The following is a 19773-nucleotide window of genomic DNA, read 5'->3' as shown; positions in this document are numbered from 1 at the left end:
TGGCAACCCTTTGAGATGATAGGTTCTGTTATTTCTTCTCCCAGTCTACACGTTAAGACAGAAGCACAGGGAGGTTAAGTGACTTGTTAAAGATCCAAAAACTATTAAGTTGCAGAGCCAGAGTCAAATCCAGGCAGGCTGGCTCCAGTCTCTATATGCTCATTGACCAATCTCTGTGGCCTTTCAGGAAACTGGAGTTGAGGATTCTCTAGTCAGCAACTTTGTACCCTGAAGAGAATTTGCTCTAAAAACAAGGGGCTATGTTCCCACGTAAGAGAATTACTGTATGGAAAAGATATGTGTAATAAAATAGCAGCTCAGAAACCGCACGGTTTGCATTTGGTAACTGCATACAGAAGGAGGATAGAATAGATTTTGGTAAGTTTGGGGGTGGTGAGGGCCAGGCTGTGCTCTGAAATTGGTGGGAGTCCTGGGGCTGGGTATGGAAGACCTGTTGAGAACAGTGTTCCTCAGGGATTCACCTTTCCTCCCTTCTCTATCCTTCAGCACTTCAGTCCCTGTATTTTCCTTCAATAAGACATTCACTCAACACTTGATATGATTTTTACAGTAGTGGGCTTACAAGGCTGAATATGAGCAAGTGCCTACCTTAGATTTCACCTAGGAAACCTGTGACTTCAGAAGACACTCCTCACCCCACCACCCTGCTGAACTCTCCACCTGCTTATGATGCAACTATTTTAAGAGGGGTGAAAACATTTAATTTTACAGTTAAGAAGCTGACAGTGGCAATATCTGCCTGGTTTATAGGGCTCCTGTTGGTGTGAATGGGTGTGTCAAAGGGTTTGGGTTTTGTTGGGCAGCCAGTGTAAATGACTACTGTCAGATCCCTCCTTTTTAATAGGTGTGGGAGGCAGGATTCAGGATGAGAAGACTGGGAGGAGTGACTGCCTAAGTGATGTCAGCATACCTATCTTATTGTCCAGACTTGAAACTACATGAGATTTTTGCCTGGAATGAGGTGATCCCTAATTATTTATACTTGGGCAGGGAGAAATAGAAGCTGAGTACTGAATATCTGACAGTGAAGCTGTACAAACACACTGGAGAGTTTCTATACATTTGTAAAGCAGTGCTGACTGCATAAAGGAACATTTTCTCATACTGCTTGTTAGTTCAACCATCACAGCTTTGAGGAATGTCCTAAGGTGTGTACATGACACAAACCCTCACTGAATGTGGGATTCCTTTCTCATCTCTCTCCCAGAGGTTTTGTTGTATTGATCAGTCTATATTATATTTATACCTTTACTTTTGTGGGACTGCAGTTGTTAAGAGCTAGGAATTTTATAAGTTTAGAGACCACTTTCAGGAAGTAATCAAATGCATTTCTGTAAGACTGCTTGTTTGTGGGGCACCCGGGTGGCTCAGTCCGTTAAGTGTCTGCCTTCAGCTCAGGTCATGATCCTGGAGTCCCAGGATTGAGCCCCACATTGGTCTCCCTGCTCAGTGGGGAGTCTGCTTCTCCCTCTCCCTCTGCCCCTCTCCTCCCTATTCATGCCCCCACACCTCTCTCAAATAAATCTTAAAAAAAAAAAAAAAAAAAAAAAGACTGCTCATTTGTTATAGGTGTGATCTGAAGGGATCTTGTGCTGCTTTTTAGAGTTCCAAAATCTTTCCTGTATGTTTTAGTCAACTATAAGACTTAGGAAATTGAAGAAGAGGCATAGCCTCATTGTTACTTACTGAACCCCTTTTGTATGTCCAAAATACTAGATAGAAAAAGTAGGGAATCTGTTGGAGCAGTTTGCATTTAGTTGTGGAGCCAGATGCCAGATATATGGATATCAAGCTACAGAAGACAGCTTTGGAGAGTTGTGAGGAAACTTGATAGAGTGCTTCCACATATATATTTGAGGTGAATGAAGGCAAGCATTTTTGTCCTCACTCTACAGATGAGGAAGCAGGAAACTGCTCCATGTCACACAGCTAGTCACCCAAACCCCTCTTGCACTATTCCCACCTGCCTTTCCAGTGTGGACTGTGGGAGGGAGAGGCCAAGTTTGGACTAAGCCACAAAGGTAATCATGTCTGAGTTCAGAGGCCAGCCCATTGTGGCCTCATCAGAAGGCTGCATGAAATATAAAAGCATGTCAGCAGCCCTTGTGTGGTACCCAAGGCTCCCCCTGTTTCACCCCGTTCCTTGGAGCCTCACCCTTGGGCTGGAGGTATGTAACAGGGTCAGGTATCTGTTACACATAGTATTTGGTCTTAAGACCTTGTCTTTGTTTTTGAGGCCTAGCCACAAAGACCACATCAGAGTGGCTGAGATATCAACAAGCAGGCTGGCAGGTTGGAGTGGGAGCTCTTCATTGCAGAGCTGTGGTGAGGATGGGCAATGCTAGAGAGACAGGGACCTGGAGCAGTGCTGCCTCCTCTTTGATTCCCACAAATATTTCTGTTAGAGCCCCTAGCACCATTGCTGATTCTTCAGCTCCAAAGACCTGGTGCACGGGAAGTGCTCAGTATTGGTTAAATGATACATTTGCAGCTTTTTGAGAAAGATATAAAAAGGACTTTTCCCCTCTTAGTCTACCTTCTTTAATATGAAAAGACATTAAAAAAATCAGGCCAATCTCAGCATTTAAAATTTTAGATATTGGATGTTGTAAATGCAAAGATATAGTTAGGCCATTCTTCAATTTGATTTCATTATTCCTGGGTTAATAGTACTTTGGTTACTCTCATTACATTTCAGAGACACTTCTCCAAGGCTGTTTCTCTGAAGTATTGAAGATAAAAGCAACTGAACTTTGTTTAATTGACTAATTAACATTTTAAAGGACACAAAAGGTCACAGCCCAGGTGACTACGGTTTATTTACTCAGTTTACAGACCATTTTTCTACTTCTTTTCTGCATGGTTCAGTACATGTAGGTCTCTCTCTCTGTCTAGGATTTTAGCTTGTTCTCTTCTGCCGTGTTTGTCATGTTTGGTTTCATGTGCCAGTGTCGTTTTAATGCAGCTTTATTCAGCATGAGATGTGTGTCAGGCCTAAGCTCAGTGGTGCCAGGGACACAAAGATGAATCAGAGGCATCCTATTTGGAGTCACCAACCTGGTAGGACCACAGTGGAGACTCAAGTAAGGTTCATACCAGATCGAGCTGGGGAAGGGGTTGTTCTGGTGAAATCAGTGTCTAGAGTTGGGCCTGGAAGGATGGGAGGAAGGGGAGAAGGCTTACTGTGTGCTAGGCCCTGCTCTGAGGCGCCACCTGGGTATTGGTAGGTTTTATCCTTACAACAGCCATATAAAGTACATTCATTTGTTATTTACATTCTGTACAGGAAATTAAGATAAAAGGAAGTAGCTTGTCCAAGAGCACACAGCTCAACAATGGTACTGCCAGGATTCTAGCACAGGCAGTCTGGTTGGGAGTCCATGTTGTGAGTCACTGCACTAGATGAGAGGGATTTGGACAAATGAAGACTCCCGGGCAATAGATGGAGGAGCCACAGCAATCAAAGGAATGGAGGCAGACAAGTTGGTTAGGGCCTTTTGTTGCCCTGGAGTCCCACACTGAAGGGGATGATTGTAACACAAGAGCAAGTGTCATAGGCTTTAGAGGCTTTAGGGGATCCCATCACCTGTGCGAGTGGAATGTTGTATTTGTAATTCAGTGGGCAGTAGTGAAGTTGTGAGAGTCCCTGAGGACTGGAATTGTAGGGCTCCTTGCCTCCTCCTCTTCAAGCTGTCCTGAATTTCTGGCATTCATTTCTGGAGTGGGTGAACATGTGTAGGGCTCAGCCCTTGCTGGCCTCTTCCCCTTGTTTTTCCTTCCCTTCCTTGTACTTCTGGGAAGCATTTTCTGGAAGATCATCCAAACTGCTGCTACTTTATCTTACTGTACGATCTTCACCATCCATGTCTGATCTGTCCTTTGTCACCCCACAGGAACTGTTCTTACTAAGGTGTCACTGACTGGCTTACTGCTTCTGGTGAGGACCTTTTGGTTTTTAACTTCCCCAGTAGTTTCCAACCAGGGGCAGTTTTGCTGCTTCTTCCCTTGGGATATCTGGCAATGTCTGGAGATATTTTTGGATGTCACAGTTGTTCTGAGTCAGTCCTCTGTTTTTATAACTTTTGCAACTGTCTTGATATAATTCTCTCCTGCCTTGTGGTGAATCCTTAGTTCATTACTGACCAGCCTCTGTGGAGGACTCCTCTAGCCTTTTTAATGTTGCTTCTCCGGATTCTTTTCCTCTCCCATTCTTCTTGGGCTAGCTCCTCAGTCCAGGGACTTGACTTCCCTGGGTGTGTGGCCACACATCTGTATTTCGTCTCCAGCTCTTTTGACTCTTTTGTCTTGTCTTTCTCTACCTCAGTGGTACACAGGCACTTTCAATTCAGCAGGTCCAAAATAAGGCCAGCCCAAAGTTGTCATGGTGCAAACCATGTTTGCTGTCCTTCAGCATTTGCTCACCCCCAACATTGAATGCCATTTTACTCTGCTGCTACTGTAACTCAGGCACTCATCTCTCATCAGCCTCATGTCCCATACTGCCAACCAGGGGGAGCTTTCTAAGAACTCTGAGCGTTCTCAGCTACAACAGATAAAGTCTAAACTGAGCTTGGCATGTGGAACCTTCCAGATCAAGCCCAGTGGTTCCCAACTAGGAGTACTAACTGCTGTCCAAAAGAACCTTTTAAAAATGTTAATGGATGTTGGAGTAACTGGAATCTAGTGGAATTCCAATCTCAGAAATGGGTTCTGCTTTGTACCACCAAGTTTTCTCTCCTTTTGGGGAAACTGATTGGCTTTTTAGATGTCCAGAGCGGCATGTGGCTAAATAGGGTAGAAATATCTTGGTGTTTCTGTCTTCTTCCTTTCTGTCCTGATGGCTTTAGGAGAATTCTGTTTTTTTCCTTCCATGTCCTAGCAGTGTAATTGTTCTGTGTAGACCAACAATTAGTTGGACCAAACATTCCTGCCATCAGGTATCAGACCATTCTAGAAGAGAAGAGGGGACGAGGTAATTCTGTTTTCTAGCTTCTCTGTGGTATTGAGGATAACCTAAAGCTTGTGATATAGGGCTTTGAGGGTCCTTTTGGAGCTGGTTGATTAAGTGGCTTCATCATAGTATTTCCTAGTTCACTGAAGTGATTCCTTTTTAAAAGAACCTTGGAACTGCCTGTCATTATGCCCACATCTTAGGAAAAAACTTCATACTACACTATACTGTTGCAAGTACTGACATACGGCTAATTGTACTGTGAAGGATTTGGACTTTTTGAAGCTTACTGGTATGTTTTTCAGCTGATAACAAATATTTGAAAATTAAATCCCTTGGCACAACCTAATACCAGGAGAAAGTAGTAAATGTTTTTTAATCCCGTCTGGTGTTATTCCAGTGGTGGAAATGTTGACACCAGAACAGCGTGCATGGGCTAGCGTGAGGATGGTGGCTTTGGTCTCTGACTCGGTGCCAGCTGGAACCCTGGCCCCCGGGTGCTGAACCTCTCTCTCTGTGTCTCTTCCCAGAAGCCCCTTGTGCCACACCCCTGATCTGCAGCTTCGGGAGGCCTGTGGACCTAGACAAGGATGACTACCAGAAAGTGGTGTGCAACAACGAGCACTGCCCCTACAGCACCTGGATGCACCTGCAGTGTTTCTACGAGTGGGAGAGCAGCATCCTGGTCCAGTTTAACTGCATCGGCCGCGCCCGCAGCTGGAACGAGAAGCAGTGCCGCCAAAACATGTGGACAAAGAAGGGCTACGACCTGGCCTTCCGCTTCTGCTCTTGCCGTTGTGGACAGGGCCACTTAAAAAAGGACACAGACTGGTACCAGGTGAAGCGGATGCAGGATGAGAAAAAGAAGAAGGCTGGGTCAGAGAAGAACACGGGGAGGCCCTCCGGCGAAGCAGGGGAGGAGGCCAAGAAGTGCAGGCCGCCGAACAAGCCCCAGAAAGGCCTGAGCCACGACCTCCCCCGGCGGCACTCCATGGACCGGCAGAACTCGCAGGAGAAGGCGGTGGGCACAGCGGCCTACGGGGCGCGCTCGCCCTGCGGCTCCCCGGGCCAGTCGCCGCCCACCGGCTACTCCATCCTGTCCCCCGCCCACTTCAGCGGCCCCCGCTCCTCCAGGTACCTCGGGGAATTCCTCAAGAATGCCATCCATTTGGAGCCTCACAAGAAGGCCATGGCGGGGGGCCACGTGTTCCGAAACACCCACTTTGACTACAGTCCGGCTGGGATATCCGTGCACAGGGGGGGCCACTTCGACGCACCGGTGCAGTTCCTGCGGCGCCTGGACCTGTCCGAGCTGCTCACTCACATCCCCAGGCATAAGTTGAACACTTTCCACGTGCGGATGGAAGACGATGCCCAAATGGGCCAGGGCGAGGATCTGCGGAAGTTCATTCTTGCAGCCCTCAGCGCCAGCCACAGGAACGTGGTAAACTGTGCCCTGTGCCACCGGGCGCTCCCGGTGTTCGAACAGTTCCCTTTGGTGGACGGAACTCTGTTCTTGAGCCCATCCAGACACGATGAGATCGAATATGATGTTCCGTGTCATCTTCAAGGTACAGGTGTTCATTCACCTTGCCTGCTTTGTTAAAAAATGGAAAAGCAAGATGGAATTTACTCTGTTCTGCCTTAGTTTTTACTGATGGTACTTTTTAGTTCTAGTCAGATGCTAGGCAATGTTTGAATATTTCAGCTTTGCCCATTGAGGTGGTGGAGGTAGTTGGCGTTGGCTCTTTTTTTCTCTATTCTCCTGTCACTGTACGAAATACAGTTGTTCTGGTGGGTAATTTTATGTTTTTGTTCTGCTGTAATTTGAAGGGGGGATGCCTCGTGTATAGCTTTCTATAATTGGGAGGGAATTTAGGAATTGCATAATTACGTCATGGTGTAAAATAGTTGCCTTTGAAACCTGTAGTAATGTGCCCTGTATGCTGTGTATTATCTTTTGATCATTGTAAACATAACAGAGTAAGGAAAAAGGAATATCAGAGAGGGCTAAATTGTTTTTAGATTAGTTGGATTAATCTTGAAGTTTATGGAAGATCAGGCTTTCTTGATAGTGGCAAAAGGAAAGTGGGTGGTTAGTGAAAGCTGAGACATCACCATGGTGGCCAAGGCAGGGGTGGGGAACTTCATGCTGTGGCTGACATTTAAGAATGTTAGGGATAACTTCAGCCACAACTTGAATGATGGGGATTGGTTAGTATAAATGAGAAATCTGTCAATTCATGTAAAATTATTGTATTTACATAAAGGTGAGATACATGGTGTATAACCTGTTTGTAACTTTAAAAATATGCTTAAAAAACCTGTGCTAGAAACAGTATATCCATACCTATCTTCTTCTCACCAGCCCCTGCTGTCTCAGTTCCCAGGGATGAGCACTTTTCAATTATAATCAATTCTCAGGTTCTTACCATCATAATTTGAAAACCGCTATCTTCATATCCAATTTTTTTTTAAAGATTTTATTTATTTATTTATGAAAGACAGAGAGAGAGAGAGAGAGAGAGAGAGAGAGAGGCAGAGACACAGGCGGGGGGAGAAACCGGCTCCATGCCGGAAGCCTGACGCGGAACTCGATCCCGGGTCCCCAGGATCACACCCTGGACTGAAGGCGGCACTAAACCACTGAGCCACCCGGGCTGCCCTTCATATCCAATTTTTGATATTGTCTGTTGACTGACTTTTAAGGTGGATGACTGTGCTTTCTTAAATCTCCTTTCTCTCAGGATAACATATCACCATTCTTGGTGAAATCCTTAATGTTTTTGTTGTTAGGATTATGTAAATATTTAGTGCTGAGCAAGATGTATAGGTGTATTTCTTATATAGAATACAGTATATTTTAGGACATCTTTTGTTTTGTTATTACAGCTAATATTTGTTTCACAATTTCATTTGCTTAGTCTTTTTGGAAGCATTGTCTGGTTGTTCCCACTCTCCAGCAGCTCCCACAGAGCTTTCAGAGGCATTTGCACATACCTATCATCCATTTAATGAATTACTTTTTGTAGAAATTCCCTTCACTGAGCCTTTCCTCTTCCTGTTCCCATCTGTCGGGCTGCACTCATTACCTGCTATACTACATGGCTGCCCTTCTACTTGCTTTTCTGTTTTTTATCTTCTGTTTCCTAGATCTCATGTTTTCTTTTTTCTTGGTTTATTTCCTCAGTTTGTTAAGAAACATCCCCAGGGGATCCCTGGGTGGCGCAGCGGTTTGGCGCCTGCCTTTGGCCCAGGGCGCGATCCTGGAGACTCGGGATCGAATCCCACGTCAGGCTCCCGGTGCATGGAGCCTGCTTCTCCCTCTGCCTGTGTCTCTGCCTCTCTCTCTCTCTCTCACTGTGTGCCTATCATAAATAAATAAAATTAAATTAAAAAAAAATAAATAAATAAAAAATAAAAAAGAAACATCCCCAGGAGCTTTCTGAGAAAGGAAGCATGGGAATAGGTATTTTCAGACTTTGAAACCTGGTAATATCTTGATTCTGTCTTCACACTTGATTGCTATTTGGCTGGGTATAGTTTTCCAAGTTATAAATATTCTCCCCGTAGGTTTTGAAGGCATTGATTTCTTTACTGTCTCTGGTCTTCCAGTGTCACTGTTGGGAAGTCAGATTTTATTCCTGTCTTTTTGTTCTCCCCTCCCATCCCCTGAAGGTTTTAAGATTCTTTTTTTTTAAGATTTTATTTATTTATCATAAATAAATGTCTCTGTCATGAGAGACAGAGAGAGAGGCAAAGACACAGGCAAAGGGAGAAGCAGGCTCCATGCAAGGAGCCCGATGTGGGATTCGATCCCGGGACTCTAGGATCATACCCAGGGCTGAAGGGAGGTGCTTAAGCACTGAGCTACCCAGGCGTCCCAGGATTTTCTCTTTATACGGAGTGTTCTGAAGTTTCACTGTGACATAGATTTTCCCCTCTACCCCCATTCATTGTGCAGCACCCTTCTTGGATTTTTGGCTGTGTAAATGTATGGCCTAGTTTGGGGACATTTTCCTCTGATTTATTTCCCTGATGATTTCCTCTTTCATTTTTTAAAACAACCGTGAAACTATTGGTTAGATATTAGACCTCTTTTTTAAAATATATTTTATTTATTTATTCATGAGAGACACAGAGAAAGTGACAGAGACATAGGCAGAGGGAGAGAGAGGAGCAGACTCCCTGCAGGAGGCCCGATGCAGGACTCGATCCCAGGACCCCAGGATCACGACCTGAGCCAAAGGCAGATGCTCAACCACTGAGCTGCCCAGGCACCCAATATTGGACCTCTTAAACTGATTGAGATATAGAGAGAGCTCTTATATATCCTCTTGTTTATCTCTATCCTTATCCTGCCTTCTGGAATATTTCTTTGATTTCATATCCGAGTATTTTTACTGAGCTTCAGATTTTCTGTTCTGTAAATATATAAATGATAATTTAGAATTTCCAAGAGCTCTTTTTAATAGCATCTTGTTCTTGTTGCATGGGTACAATTTCTTGTCTTAACTTTCTCAGTAGGGAAGAGGAAGTGAAGTTACAGGGAGTGGCCTCATTCCTTTCTAGAGTTTCACCTAATCCTTTATATCTTTTAGCCTTGGTTAAAGGCAAACAGCTACAAAACTCAGTGTTTTAAAAGAGTGATGATTTATGATTTTTCATGGTTCTATGAGTTGGTTAGGATGGCCTCTTACATGCATGTCTGACGGTTGGCAGACTGGTTGGCCTAGCAGAGAGCCTCAGCTGGAATGAATGGCTCATGACTGTTCTGTGTGATCTTTTATCTTCCAATAGGCTAGACTGTTTTTTTTCCTGCATTCAGGGTGGTGAGGATGGGGGCTGCATTCTCTCTCGAGAGGTGTAAGCTTGGAACTGAGTATCATCACTTCCATCACATTGTGTTTTTCAAAATAAGGCTAGCCCAGATTTACGGGATGATCAAATAGATTCTACTTCTTGATGGAAAAAGTTGCATAGAGTGTATGGTTACTTGTCTACCACACTGTTTCCCTTTTGGCACCTTGTCTCACTCTCCACTCTGTTTGCTGTCCAGTTTCAGAGCTAAGCAATTTAAAATTCCTTCATCTGATGTCTGACCTCCTATTTTGATTCAGGTTTGCAGATATCTCCTAGTTTCCTGGAAGATGGAGTTTGTGTTTTATTTCTTGTTCTTGATCCTGGTTGGGGATAATTTTAGAGGGAAGTAGGTGGAAACTACATTCACTTCATTTTAAGGCTGGAAATATTTTCTGTGAAGATGAGAGTACAGGGGTTCAGCATACACGAGAGGAGTGTTGTTCTTTTTCTATTTGTGATGGACAGATTCTTTTCACTTAACCCATTCATCAGTGAATCAAATTTATGAATCTCATACATGTGTTGAGTACTCTGTCATTGCCTTTCATCAGTTTATAATCTTAGGATATAAGATTCTTTTAGAAAAGTGTAACTAACTTCGCCAGGCCTAAGGCTCTAGTACCCCCTGTGGAATTAATAACACTTGGATAATGATGTACTTTAAGCATCCCATAATTTCCAGTGAGGAAGGGGTCACTTTGGCCTGGGTAGTTAAAGGAGGCGGTGTGAAGGCAGATATCAGAAGGGGGGCTAGATTTTGATAAGCAGAGGGTCTGGCCACATCAGGCCTTAGTTGATAAGGACAGGAAGCAATGTGAGCAAAGGAATGGTAGTTAAAAAAAAGTCGAGACTAAGAGAACTGGAGAGAACAGACTGGTGAGAGTAGAGGTTCTCCAGTGGAAAACAAGTAGGATACATAGGGAGAACAGATTATGGATGTCCTTTCAAGCCATAATAAGAGTTTTGCTATGTTCTTTAAGAACTGAAGAAGTTCATTTTTTCTCTTCAAAGCAGATGATCTCTTGGGGGAAAAGTTGTTTGAAAGGGGCGAAACCTATCTCCAGAGAGGTGGAACTTTTTTTTTTTTTTTTTTTTTCAGAGAGGTGGAACTTAAATCTTCAACCTAGATGGCAGGAGATGAGAGACTGCTGGGTGCTAAGAGTGGGAACTGAAAGGAATAGCTACAAAATATTATTTTAAATAAAAAATTGTGGTATTGGGGACAACTTACCTGTAGAGGATGAAGATGCATCCTGGTTGGCTCCCTTTGGCTCTAGAGCAGATAAATGATGCTGCAATGGACAGGAGCAGAGAACATTGGGAAGGGGACCTGTCTTAGGGGAAGGAAGATGGGGGCATTGGTGTGTGTTGGATTTGAAGGGGTGTTAGACTTTGGGCAAGGGAAGAGTATGTGACAAAGCCCAGGACCACATCTGAAGGGTACCTGTCGTGGAATTGATGGAGAAAGACGAAAATGAGATAGGCCTGGGAAGTGTCTGTATGGATGTGTGAAAACATGGTTCCTACCCTCAAGGAGGAAGAGGGAGCTTTGTAAGCAAATGCAACAAAAAGCTATGCTGTAAGTACTGTATACCTCTTTCCAGTGGGTAAGGAGCAGGCTGGTCCTAACCATTGAAAGGTGAAGACCCATGATCTGGCTGCTGGCAAGGAGCAGCACATTCTGAAGGACTACGTGTTCTCCTGAGCATAGTTTTCAGCATGGTGGAGCTACCTGGTCTCTACGTAGAGAGTAACAGTGTTGCTGTTATACACTGTTGAGGTGGATCCTGGACATGCCCAGTCTTTCCTAATGATTTGAATCTTAACCCTTCCATGTAAACAAGGGTGACATCTTTTCCGTCACAAGCATTAGATGTTAAACAAATGATGGAGGAATGGGGTTGTATCTCTTAAGAGCCCAGTAAATACTAAGACATTGAACTTTTAAATAACTACTTAAAAATAACATACGATTCTGGTTCCTAAATTAAATATGGTGATGGCTGAGCAATTTTGGAGACAGAGACACTCAACACAGTAATTGTGGCTATGGTATAATTCTGGGCCACCAATACCAAGACAGATGTTTGAATTTTTTATGACAGGACTTGTCAGTGGATGAAAGCTCGTGACTGCAGACCAGCATTGTTGGATGGTCTCCGTGCCACACATGGACTTCTGTGCAGAGAGTCCTTCATGATTGCTAGCTGGTTTTTAGCACTTAGGGTTTGGTCATTTGAATTTGGTTGTCCATATTATAAACCTGACAGTATGCCTTTTAGAAAAGTGAATTGAAGCAGTATTTAATATGATAGAAATTTTAAGTATATGTCCCATTGACAGTAGTTAGTAATTCATTATTATTCTAAAAGGACAGCATGGAGATATGTGATAAATATGACCTATTTTGCTTCTTATTTTATCTGGATCATAACATGTCTGCTTATAATCAGTAGATAAGCCACTCGTTAGCCCCATGACAGCCACTCTTCAGCATTGTGTCTTTTGTGCACAGGGAGACTCATGCACCTATATGCGGTGTGTGTAGACTGCCTGGAAGGGGTTCACAAGATCATCTGCATCAAGTGTAAGTCGCGATGGGATGGCAGCTGGCACCAGCTGGGCACCATGTACACCTACGACATCCTAGCCGCCTCTCCGTGCTGTCAGGTTGGTATGGACCCCACAGGGCGAGCAGCGGATGATCTCAGGCTTCTGTCTCCTGGTGAATGTAGTTAAATAGGGAGAGGGCGAGGAAGGTAGTGAGCAGTCCTAAATCTCACACAAAGTCCAGGACTGATGGCTGACCTAGCACAGTGTGATGAAGCAATTGCTGGAATACTGTGCAGCCATTAAGAGGAGACATTGTAGAGTCATGTACAATTAATGGGAAATATTTTTAGTGTATTAAGTGAAAAAGGTAGTTTATAAAATAGCCTAATAGTATGAAAAGTGACAATGGAAAGGGATCTAGTAACCTGTTACCCAAAGGTTGTCTCTGGATGGTGGGATGCTAAGTGGTTCCTTTTGTTTTCTTTTTTGCTTGTAATTTTTTATGGTTTGTATGAGTAACACATACCTCGGTTCTAGTAAGAAAAAGTTCTTATTTAAAAGGAAGAAGGAGGTTTTACTTTCTTTAATAGACACGATTTTCTTTTTGTTCCCTTTCTGTGGGATAGCACAATTAGCCAGGAACTGCCTGCCTGCGTGGTATTGGAGGTTGAAAGATCTATAATCCTTAAAGTACTGCTAAGAGGAAGCATTTTCCAAAACTTAGGCGTCACCAGAAAAAAAGGGAAGTAATAGCCTGTAAAAACACATTAAATAAGTCCATGGAAACACCAGAGACAAAACAAAATCCTTGAAAGTACATTGGGTTCATTTAGGGAAAGAGAAAGGGAAGAGAAAGCCTTGTCATTCCTTAATATTCACGGATAGGAAAGAATTTTCCTTTGCTCTTTGGTCACTGAGTTGGCTTTTAATATAAATAACTGATAAACACCTTTATTTATTTTTTTTAAATTTTTATTTATTTATGATAGTCACACAGAGAGAGAGAGAGAGAGGCAGAGACACAGGCAGAGGGAGAAGCAGGCTCCATGCACCGGGAGCCCGACGTGGGATTCGATCCCGGGTCTCCAGGATCGTGCCCTGGGCCAAAGGCAGGCGCCAAACCGCTGCGCCACCCAGGGATCCCGATAAACACCTTTATTAATTACTACATAGCTTTGTATCTTTAGACTATGGTTTGATTTTTTTAAGAAGAATATCCTGTGAAAAACTGTCGGCTGAGTGAAAAGTTTGGTGGAGTGGGTATTTCAACTCTACTTTGTCTCTACTAGTGTTCTCAAAGAGATGTATGGCCATGAGAGACCCAAATGGCCATCCATAGCCTTTCATTTGACTCCAGATAGGACTGACTACTTTTCTGCTATTCTAATATATTGACCACATTTCCGTTTTAAAATTCCATCAGCCTTGGAAATGGATCTCATTTAGTATGTGCTGTAGGATTTTGTAATGCTCACTATGCTGCAGTGCCAGGTCTTGAGATGAGAGAAACAGAAGGAAGTGGTTCCTCTCTCTTTACACACACGAGAGAGGGTTCTCTTTTAAAAAAACCAAGGAAGTGAAAGAGTTTGGGGCCATTTGTTGATGCTAGAAAGGACCTGGGAGAGCTAGTTCAGCCTCCTTGTTTTCCACACATAGTGGAGGTCTTTTTACCCAAGTCTTTACAAATGTGTCACAGCCATGCTAAAACCTATAGTTCCCAGTCTACTGTTCTTTATACTATACCACTGAAAGGCAGCGGGTTTATTTCCTTATCTTTAAGGAGGAAAGTAGAATGGCATCCTGCCATAGCTAACCTGTTGGTACTCATGAATTTCTTCCTTAAAACAATGTAAGCCCAGACCTTTGTTTTTGGGCCTCCAACTAAAATGGAAAACATGTTTAATTACTCTTTGGCTTTTAGAAAAATGTCAGTCAACTACAGTTCGCTCTTGAACAACATGGGGGTTAGAGGCCCTGACCCCCATGCAGTCGAAAATCTGCATATAACTTTTGACTCCTTAACACTTGGCACTTAACTACTAGTAGCCTACTATTGACCAGAAGGCTTACTGATAACATAGTTGATTAATCTATTTTGTTAATACTGTATTCTTACAATAAAGTAAGGTAGAAGAAATAAAACATTATTAAGAAAATAGTAAGGCAATAAATTTGTAGTATTGTATTACTGTATTTATTTTTTTTTAAATATGCTTATAAGTAGACCCGTGCAGTGCAACCTATGTTGTTCAAGGGTCAGCTTGAACAGCTGAACCATGTTGTTCAACCCGCTATGAAGGTACAAGTGTTAGATGCTACTAAGGAATCAAGAGAAGTCTTCTAATAAGACTTTTAGCCAAAAATAAGCTAATGGTTAATTATTTGAAAGGAATAACAGACTGAAGAGAGAGGTTGGCCCAGAATCCCGCTTTTGTTGTTCAAAGTGATTAGTCAGCTAAAAGGGAATTTATCTTAGCTCCAGAAAGGTCGTCCATGTCATGGCTAAGAATGTAGACTTTGGAATAGCTACTTTGGTTCAATTCTCAGCCTTTCTGCTTCCTATCTACATGGTCTTGGCCATCTATCACTATATGCCTGTTTCTTCATAAAAAATTCATCTACTACCACATACCACCCATGAGTGTATTGAGGACAAAACGAGATTATAATTTTTATTACGTTATTACAACAAATTCTAAATTGAGAGTCTGTTGTATTTATCATTTCTGATTATTCATTTAAGTTCTTGGAACCTTTTGAATGTGCTCTTAGAGACCCAGGTGTGAATGAAGATCTGGTGTGTGTGGTTTCCAGAAGCCTCAGGATAGACAGAGCACTTCTCCGTGGATTGTTAATTTTGCTGGAGTATTTTCAGGAAATTTTATTTTTAATCAAAGAAAAGTGTAGTAAGGAGCGGAATGAGAAATATATATGAATTTTTAGAATAAACTCAACACATTCCATGAAGTTTCATGAGGCTTTGAATGAGGGAAGTCAGCATCAGCCACTCTTTATAACCCACAGGGAAAGGGTGTCCTATTGTTAGGGGAACTTCAGTGGAGAAGTTCAGGCAGTGCGAGTTTAGAATTTTCTTCCTACCAGTAGATGCAACTGCTAGCAGGGCTGCCTATCCAGAGAGAAATCAGGAGTCAATCTGTCAGATTGTTGGTGAATATTTGAATATACATATCTTTTGCTCTGTATACCTTGCCTTCCATCATAAGAGGGATGCTTCGCCAAACTCTTGGTGGGGGCTTCTCAGGCATAATAGTGTTGCACTTTGGCTTAGGTGACCTTGACAGTGTCTTGAGGCAGGAGGGCATGGTGGCTCACGCATCTGTGTTTTCCCCCCCCCAGGCCCGCCTGAACTGTAAGCACTGCGGGAAGCCTGTGATAGACGTGCGGATTGGGATGCAGTACTTCTCCGAGTACAGCAACGTCCAGCAGTGTCCGCACTGTGGGAACCTGGACTACCATTTCGTGAAGCCATTTTCCTCCTTCAAAGTTCTTGAAGCTTATTGATGAAAGCTTTGCTTTAGTAATAGCTATTTTATTGACTTTATTTCTTTATTACATATCTTTTATAGGGAAACATTCTGTGACATTACCTTCTTTTCTAATTTAAAGGAGGGTTCCTTTGCGTATGTGTGCCACTAACATGGGGTTGGCCCCTTGCCCTCTCTCAACTCCTGAGTGTTAGTCTGTGGTCCCTATGAGAGCCCAAACGGATGGTTCTGGGGTAGCGGTTCACTGCTGGGGAGGATGGGGTGAACTTAACTAGCAAAGGGATTCTGTGGTTAGGAACTAAAAGCACAGTAGGAGTTGGAAGGAAAGTCTTATTAAAATGTTAACTGTCCAAAGACCCACTTTCAGATCTTCTCTGGGCCCTGGGAAAACCCCGTGACGCGTGAATGTAAGTCTGTGCCTGGGGATCTGACAGCATAGTAGTCGCCTGGGTTCTGTGTTCAGCTGTGCACACTGACTCACAGATCGTTCAAAGTGGACATGAGTGTTCTTTCTATCACTGTTGTGATTTAGCAGGCAGTTTTCCTACTGAAAATATATCCAAATCATAAGACATAAGAAAACGAATGGTGTTAATGGATATTTGTAGGTAAAGTGACCTGTAACAGAGAGAATATGCTAAATGAATTTGGAAGTGATGCATACTGACTCCAGGGGCCAAGAACACGCAGAATCCTGTCCTTGGAATTGTGTCCTTGAAGTTGGTCAAATGAGCTCATAAGGAGAATCCACGAATGACCTGGTTTGGGTGGTATGGTTGTATGTCGGCTGCTCTGTCGAAGTGCTGTTTGATGTCGCATCCCTCTCACAGGTCAGTCCCACAGCCATAGACCCTAACTGGTGGTTTCAGAACCATCATTACCATGCTTTGTCTTCCACAAAATTGTTATGGCCACATTTTACCCATTTGATGCTGAGTTTTCCAAATCATAGGTTTGACTTTAAGAAAGAAAGGAAAAAATTGCTTGTGAGGATGTGAGGAATATGATAATAATTTTAATATTTTACTTTAAAGTGTGTTTCATTTTTCAAAACCACTGATTGTAATGTGTTAACGGTATGTTTGAAAATAGATTGTTCTGAAGCTCTCCATGACACTTAACCAGTAGTGAAAAAAGATGATAATTTAAATAACTTGATTAATCAGAGCATTGAGCTTTCCAAAAACCAGCCTTTTGTTAATTAGAGCTTGATGATTTAAATGACTGACATCCCATATCGTCATAGAATTGGAATTGGAATATGACGTCTTATTTTTTTTTTTTTTTTTTTTGGAATATGACTTCTTATAAATGGATTTGATAATTTCAAGTCTTACACATATATATGCTAGTAAAATGCTGAAAATACAGTCTTTTATGGATAGCCAAATTTGGGGTTATATGAACAGTTTGTATGACTCATTTGGTTTATGCCATTTTTTTTTTCCCTCAGAAAAACAGCTGTTTTTCCTCTCAGAAGTGTTTAGGTATTACTGCCAGCAAGTTTCAGCTCTACTGTATGAAATATTTGATGTTTTGTTTGAAACAAGAGAGCATTGTAGAATCAGTATATCGACTAATTCTTATCTTTCAGTTTGGATGATTATACTTCGGTTTACTGCATCTAGTTTGGTGTTTGATGGTCTGAAAAATATTTCACAGTGGGGCGAAATGCTCAATGTCTCTGCGAAGCCACAAATCAATATTGCTCTGACAGTATTCGATGCAACTGCAAATATCTGTAGGACATAGCCCTTGCAAATTTGTCCTTAATACACAAAGCTGCATTTGTGAATTAACCGGTTCCCCATTGATTCTCTCATGCACCAAGTATAAAAATTGGTAAGTTTCTCATGTCCTGAGAGTAATATTTGGATTTCAGTTCTGAATTTCCAACGGATAGTAAAATATTTGTAATGCTATTTTTTAATCCACTTAAGATTTTATCCCTATTATTGCTTATTATTGATGTTCTGGATCTTAGAGTTTATGTATAGATCCCATTCACAAGCCCCTTGGCCTAAAACTGCTGTGAATGTGTTATCTGATGCATACTGTATTTTCTCCTTCTTTTGGTTTCTACTCTCTGAAAAATAAGGAGGAGAAGATTTATCCTGTAATTAGATAAAGTTTGCTTTTGGCCTTTCTTTGGACAAGAAAGTTAGGATTCTGTGGATGCTGCAGTTCTGTAAAAGGAGAGGCAGAGATATCATCTGAGGGTATTGTTTGCCTTTAAAGCATCACATTCTCAGCTAAAGTAGAAAATCTGGCTTATTTGAGAATAAAATATAATGAATATGCAATAGTGTGGAGAATAAATCTTATTTTGGAAATCTGCTGACCTGAGTATATTTTTACCACACTTTATCAAAGTACCTTGCTCTGAAGACCTTGGTGGAAATTGGAGCATGTCAAAAAAAAAAAAAAAGACTACTTTTATTATGGTGTGGATATTAAAGGATATCATCACCCAAGAGATCCATTTTCCGTGTTTCTGATAAATAGTGTTCAATAAAATGAACCACTCAGAAGTGTTTAATAATTTCAAAGTGATTTTTCATCTGTTCTAACTTTTTTTTTCCCTATCATTTATTTTTAAGAGTTCTGTACCTGGAACAAATAAAGTTTTACCTGCTTGAGTTCAGTGAGAAACCATTTCTGATGGCTTTATCATTTCCTCTTCAGGCTGACTCAGTTCTCCACTCTCTTCTTGTTGCATCTGAAGCAAGTGATACACCGAGTTTATCAACTGCTTGAATAAAAGATAGACGTTGGCCGTGAAATTGAAGAGTGGAGTGTATTATTCTATTCTAAGTGAGAAAGAGCTCTCCCTAGTCTTAATTTCCAGTTTTTGCAAAGGAAGTTTATTTTCAGAGTAAAAAGTATTTTCATATCTTTTGAGGGGACGTTAGCTCATCAGGAAAGAATATTATTAGGTGTTTAACTACTAACATTTAGGCTGATGCATAACTTATTAGACCCTGAAAACTAATTTGCTGAAATCTGTTTTGTCCTGTAAGACCAACCCTTAACGTACAGTCTGTTTTCCTGTGCTCAGGTCAGGACCTCCACTTGGCTTTTCCTCTTTGGTCTCCCGTTTGCAGCTCTTAAACAGTTTTAGTTGGACTTTTGAGGAGGACTTGAGGAGAAAGTGCATCTGTTCAGTGTTTTGGTTCCTTTAATAGGATGCTGCCTAACCCAGCTCATTTCTATGTCCTGTTGTTGACTTTGTTATTCTTGCAGGTAATTGAAAGAAAATGTAATGGATGGGCGTCATTAAAACCAGCTCTAAAATATATTCTTGTCCTAAAGATTTCTTGTCAAGATGTCTTGGATTGCACTTTTGTTGAGGGAAGACAGTGTAAATAGTTAAAGAATGTTGATAAAACTGAAACATTTGGTTATGGAATTGTGTGTGGTGTTTGAAGGTTTCTGTTTGTGAAATGTATGTATTAAAAATAATAAAATTTCAGAAACTAATATTGTACTCTTCAGTGTGTCACTTAATTTTTTATTTGGGCTTCAAGGTTTCAGAGCTTGGGGTTGTTTGATCAGAAAAGACAGGGAAGACTTTCTGGGGTTTGATCACTGCTCAAGGTCACAGTCACTACTGCAGTTCACAAGAACTGTGGACGTTATATGCTGTTCGATGGTGGTGTGTTGCATGCAGCCTACCTTCACAATAAAATAAGTGTTGCTGTACTAGTAGATTGGTCCCATATGGATAGTCCAAAATTATTGTTCTGGTTATAGAGAATTCTATTGAATGGGTAAATAGTCCTATTCTACAGATTTTTCTGTGGTTCTGAGGCCTGTAACAATTTTCATAATGAAAAGACTTGATCATATGCTTCTTCATTGTAAGAAAATGAAAACTGA

General features: G+C 41.9%; 1 protein-coding gene across 1 annotated transcript in view; it reads left to right on the top strand.

Moving 5' to 3' along the window:
- HECA (hdc homolog, cell cycle regulator) overlaps positions 1-19381 on the top strand; it is a 47132-nt gene extending 27751 nt beyond the window's left edge. The window contains exons 2-4 of the mRNA XM_072719794.1: positions 5503-6543; positions 12351-12505; positions 15746-19381. Of these exons, the coding sequence (XP_072575895.1) occupies positions 5503-6543; positions 12351-12505; positions 15746-15910 (1361 nt within the window). The 3' untranslated portion in view covers positions 15911-19381. The remainder of the gene's footprint in view (positions 1-5502; positions 6544-12350; positions 12506-15745) is intronic.
- Positions 19382-19773: the final 392 nt, after the last annotated feature.

Source organism: Vulpes vulpes, chromosome 1, assembly GCF_048418805.1.
Source record: "Vulpes vulpes isolate BD-2025 chromosome 1, VulVul3, whole genome shotgun sequence".
NCBI lineage: Eukaryota > Metazoa > Chordata > Mammalia > Carnivora > Canidae > Vulpes > Vulpes vulpes.
Note: the sequence above shows the minus strand (reverse complement) of the source record. Positions and strands in the feature narration are given on the sequence as shown.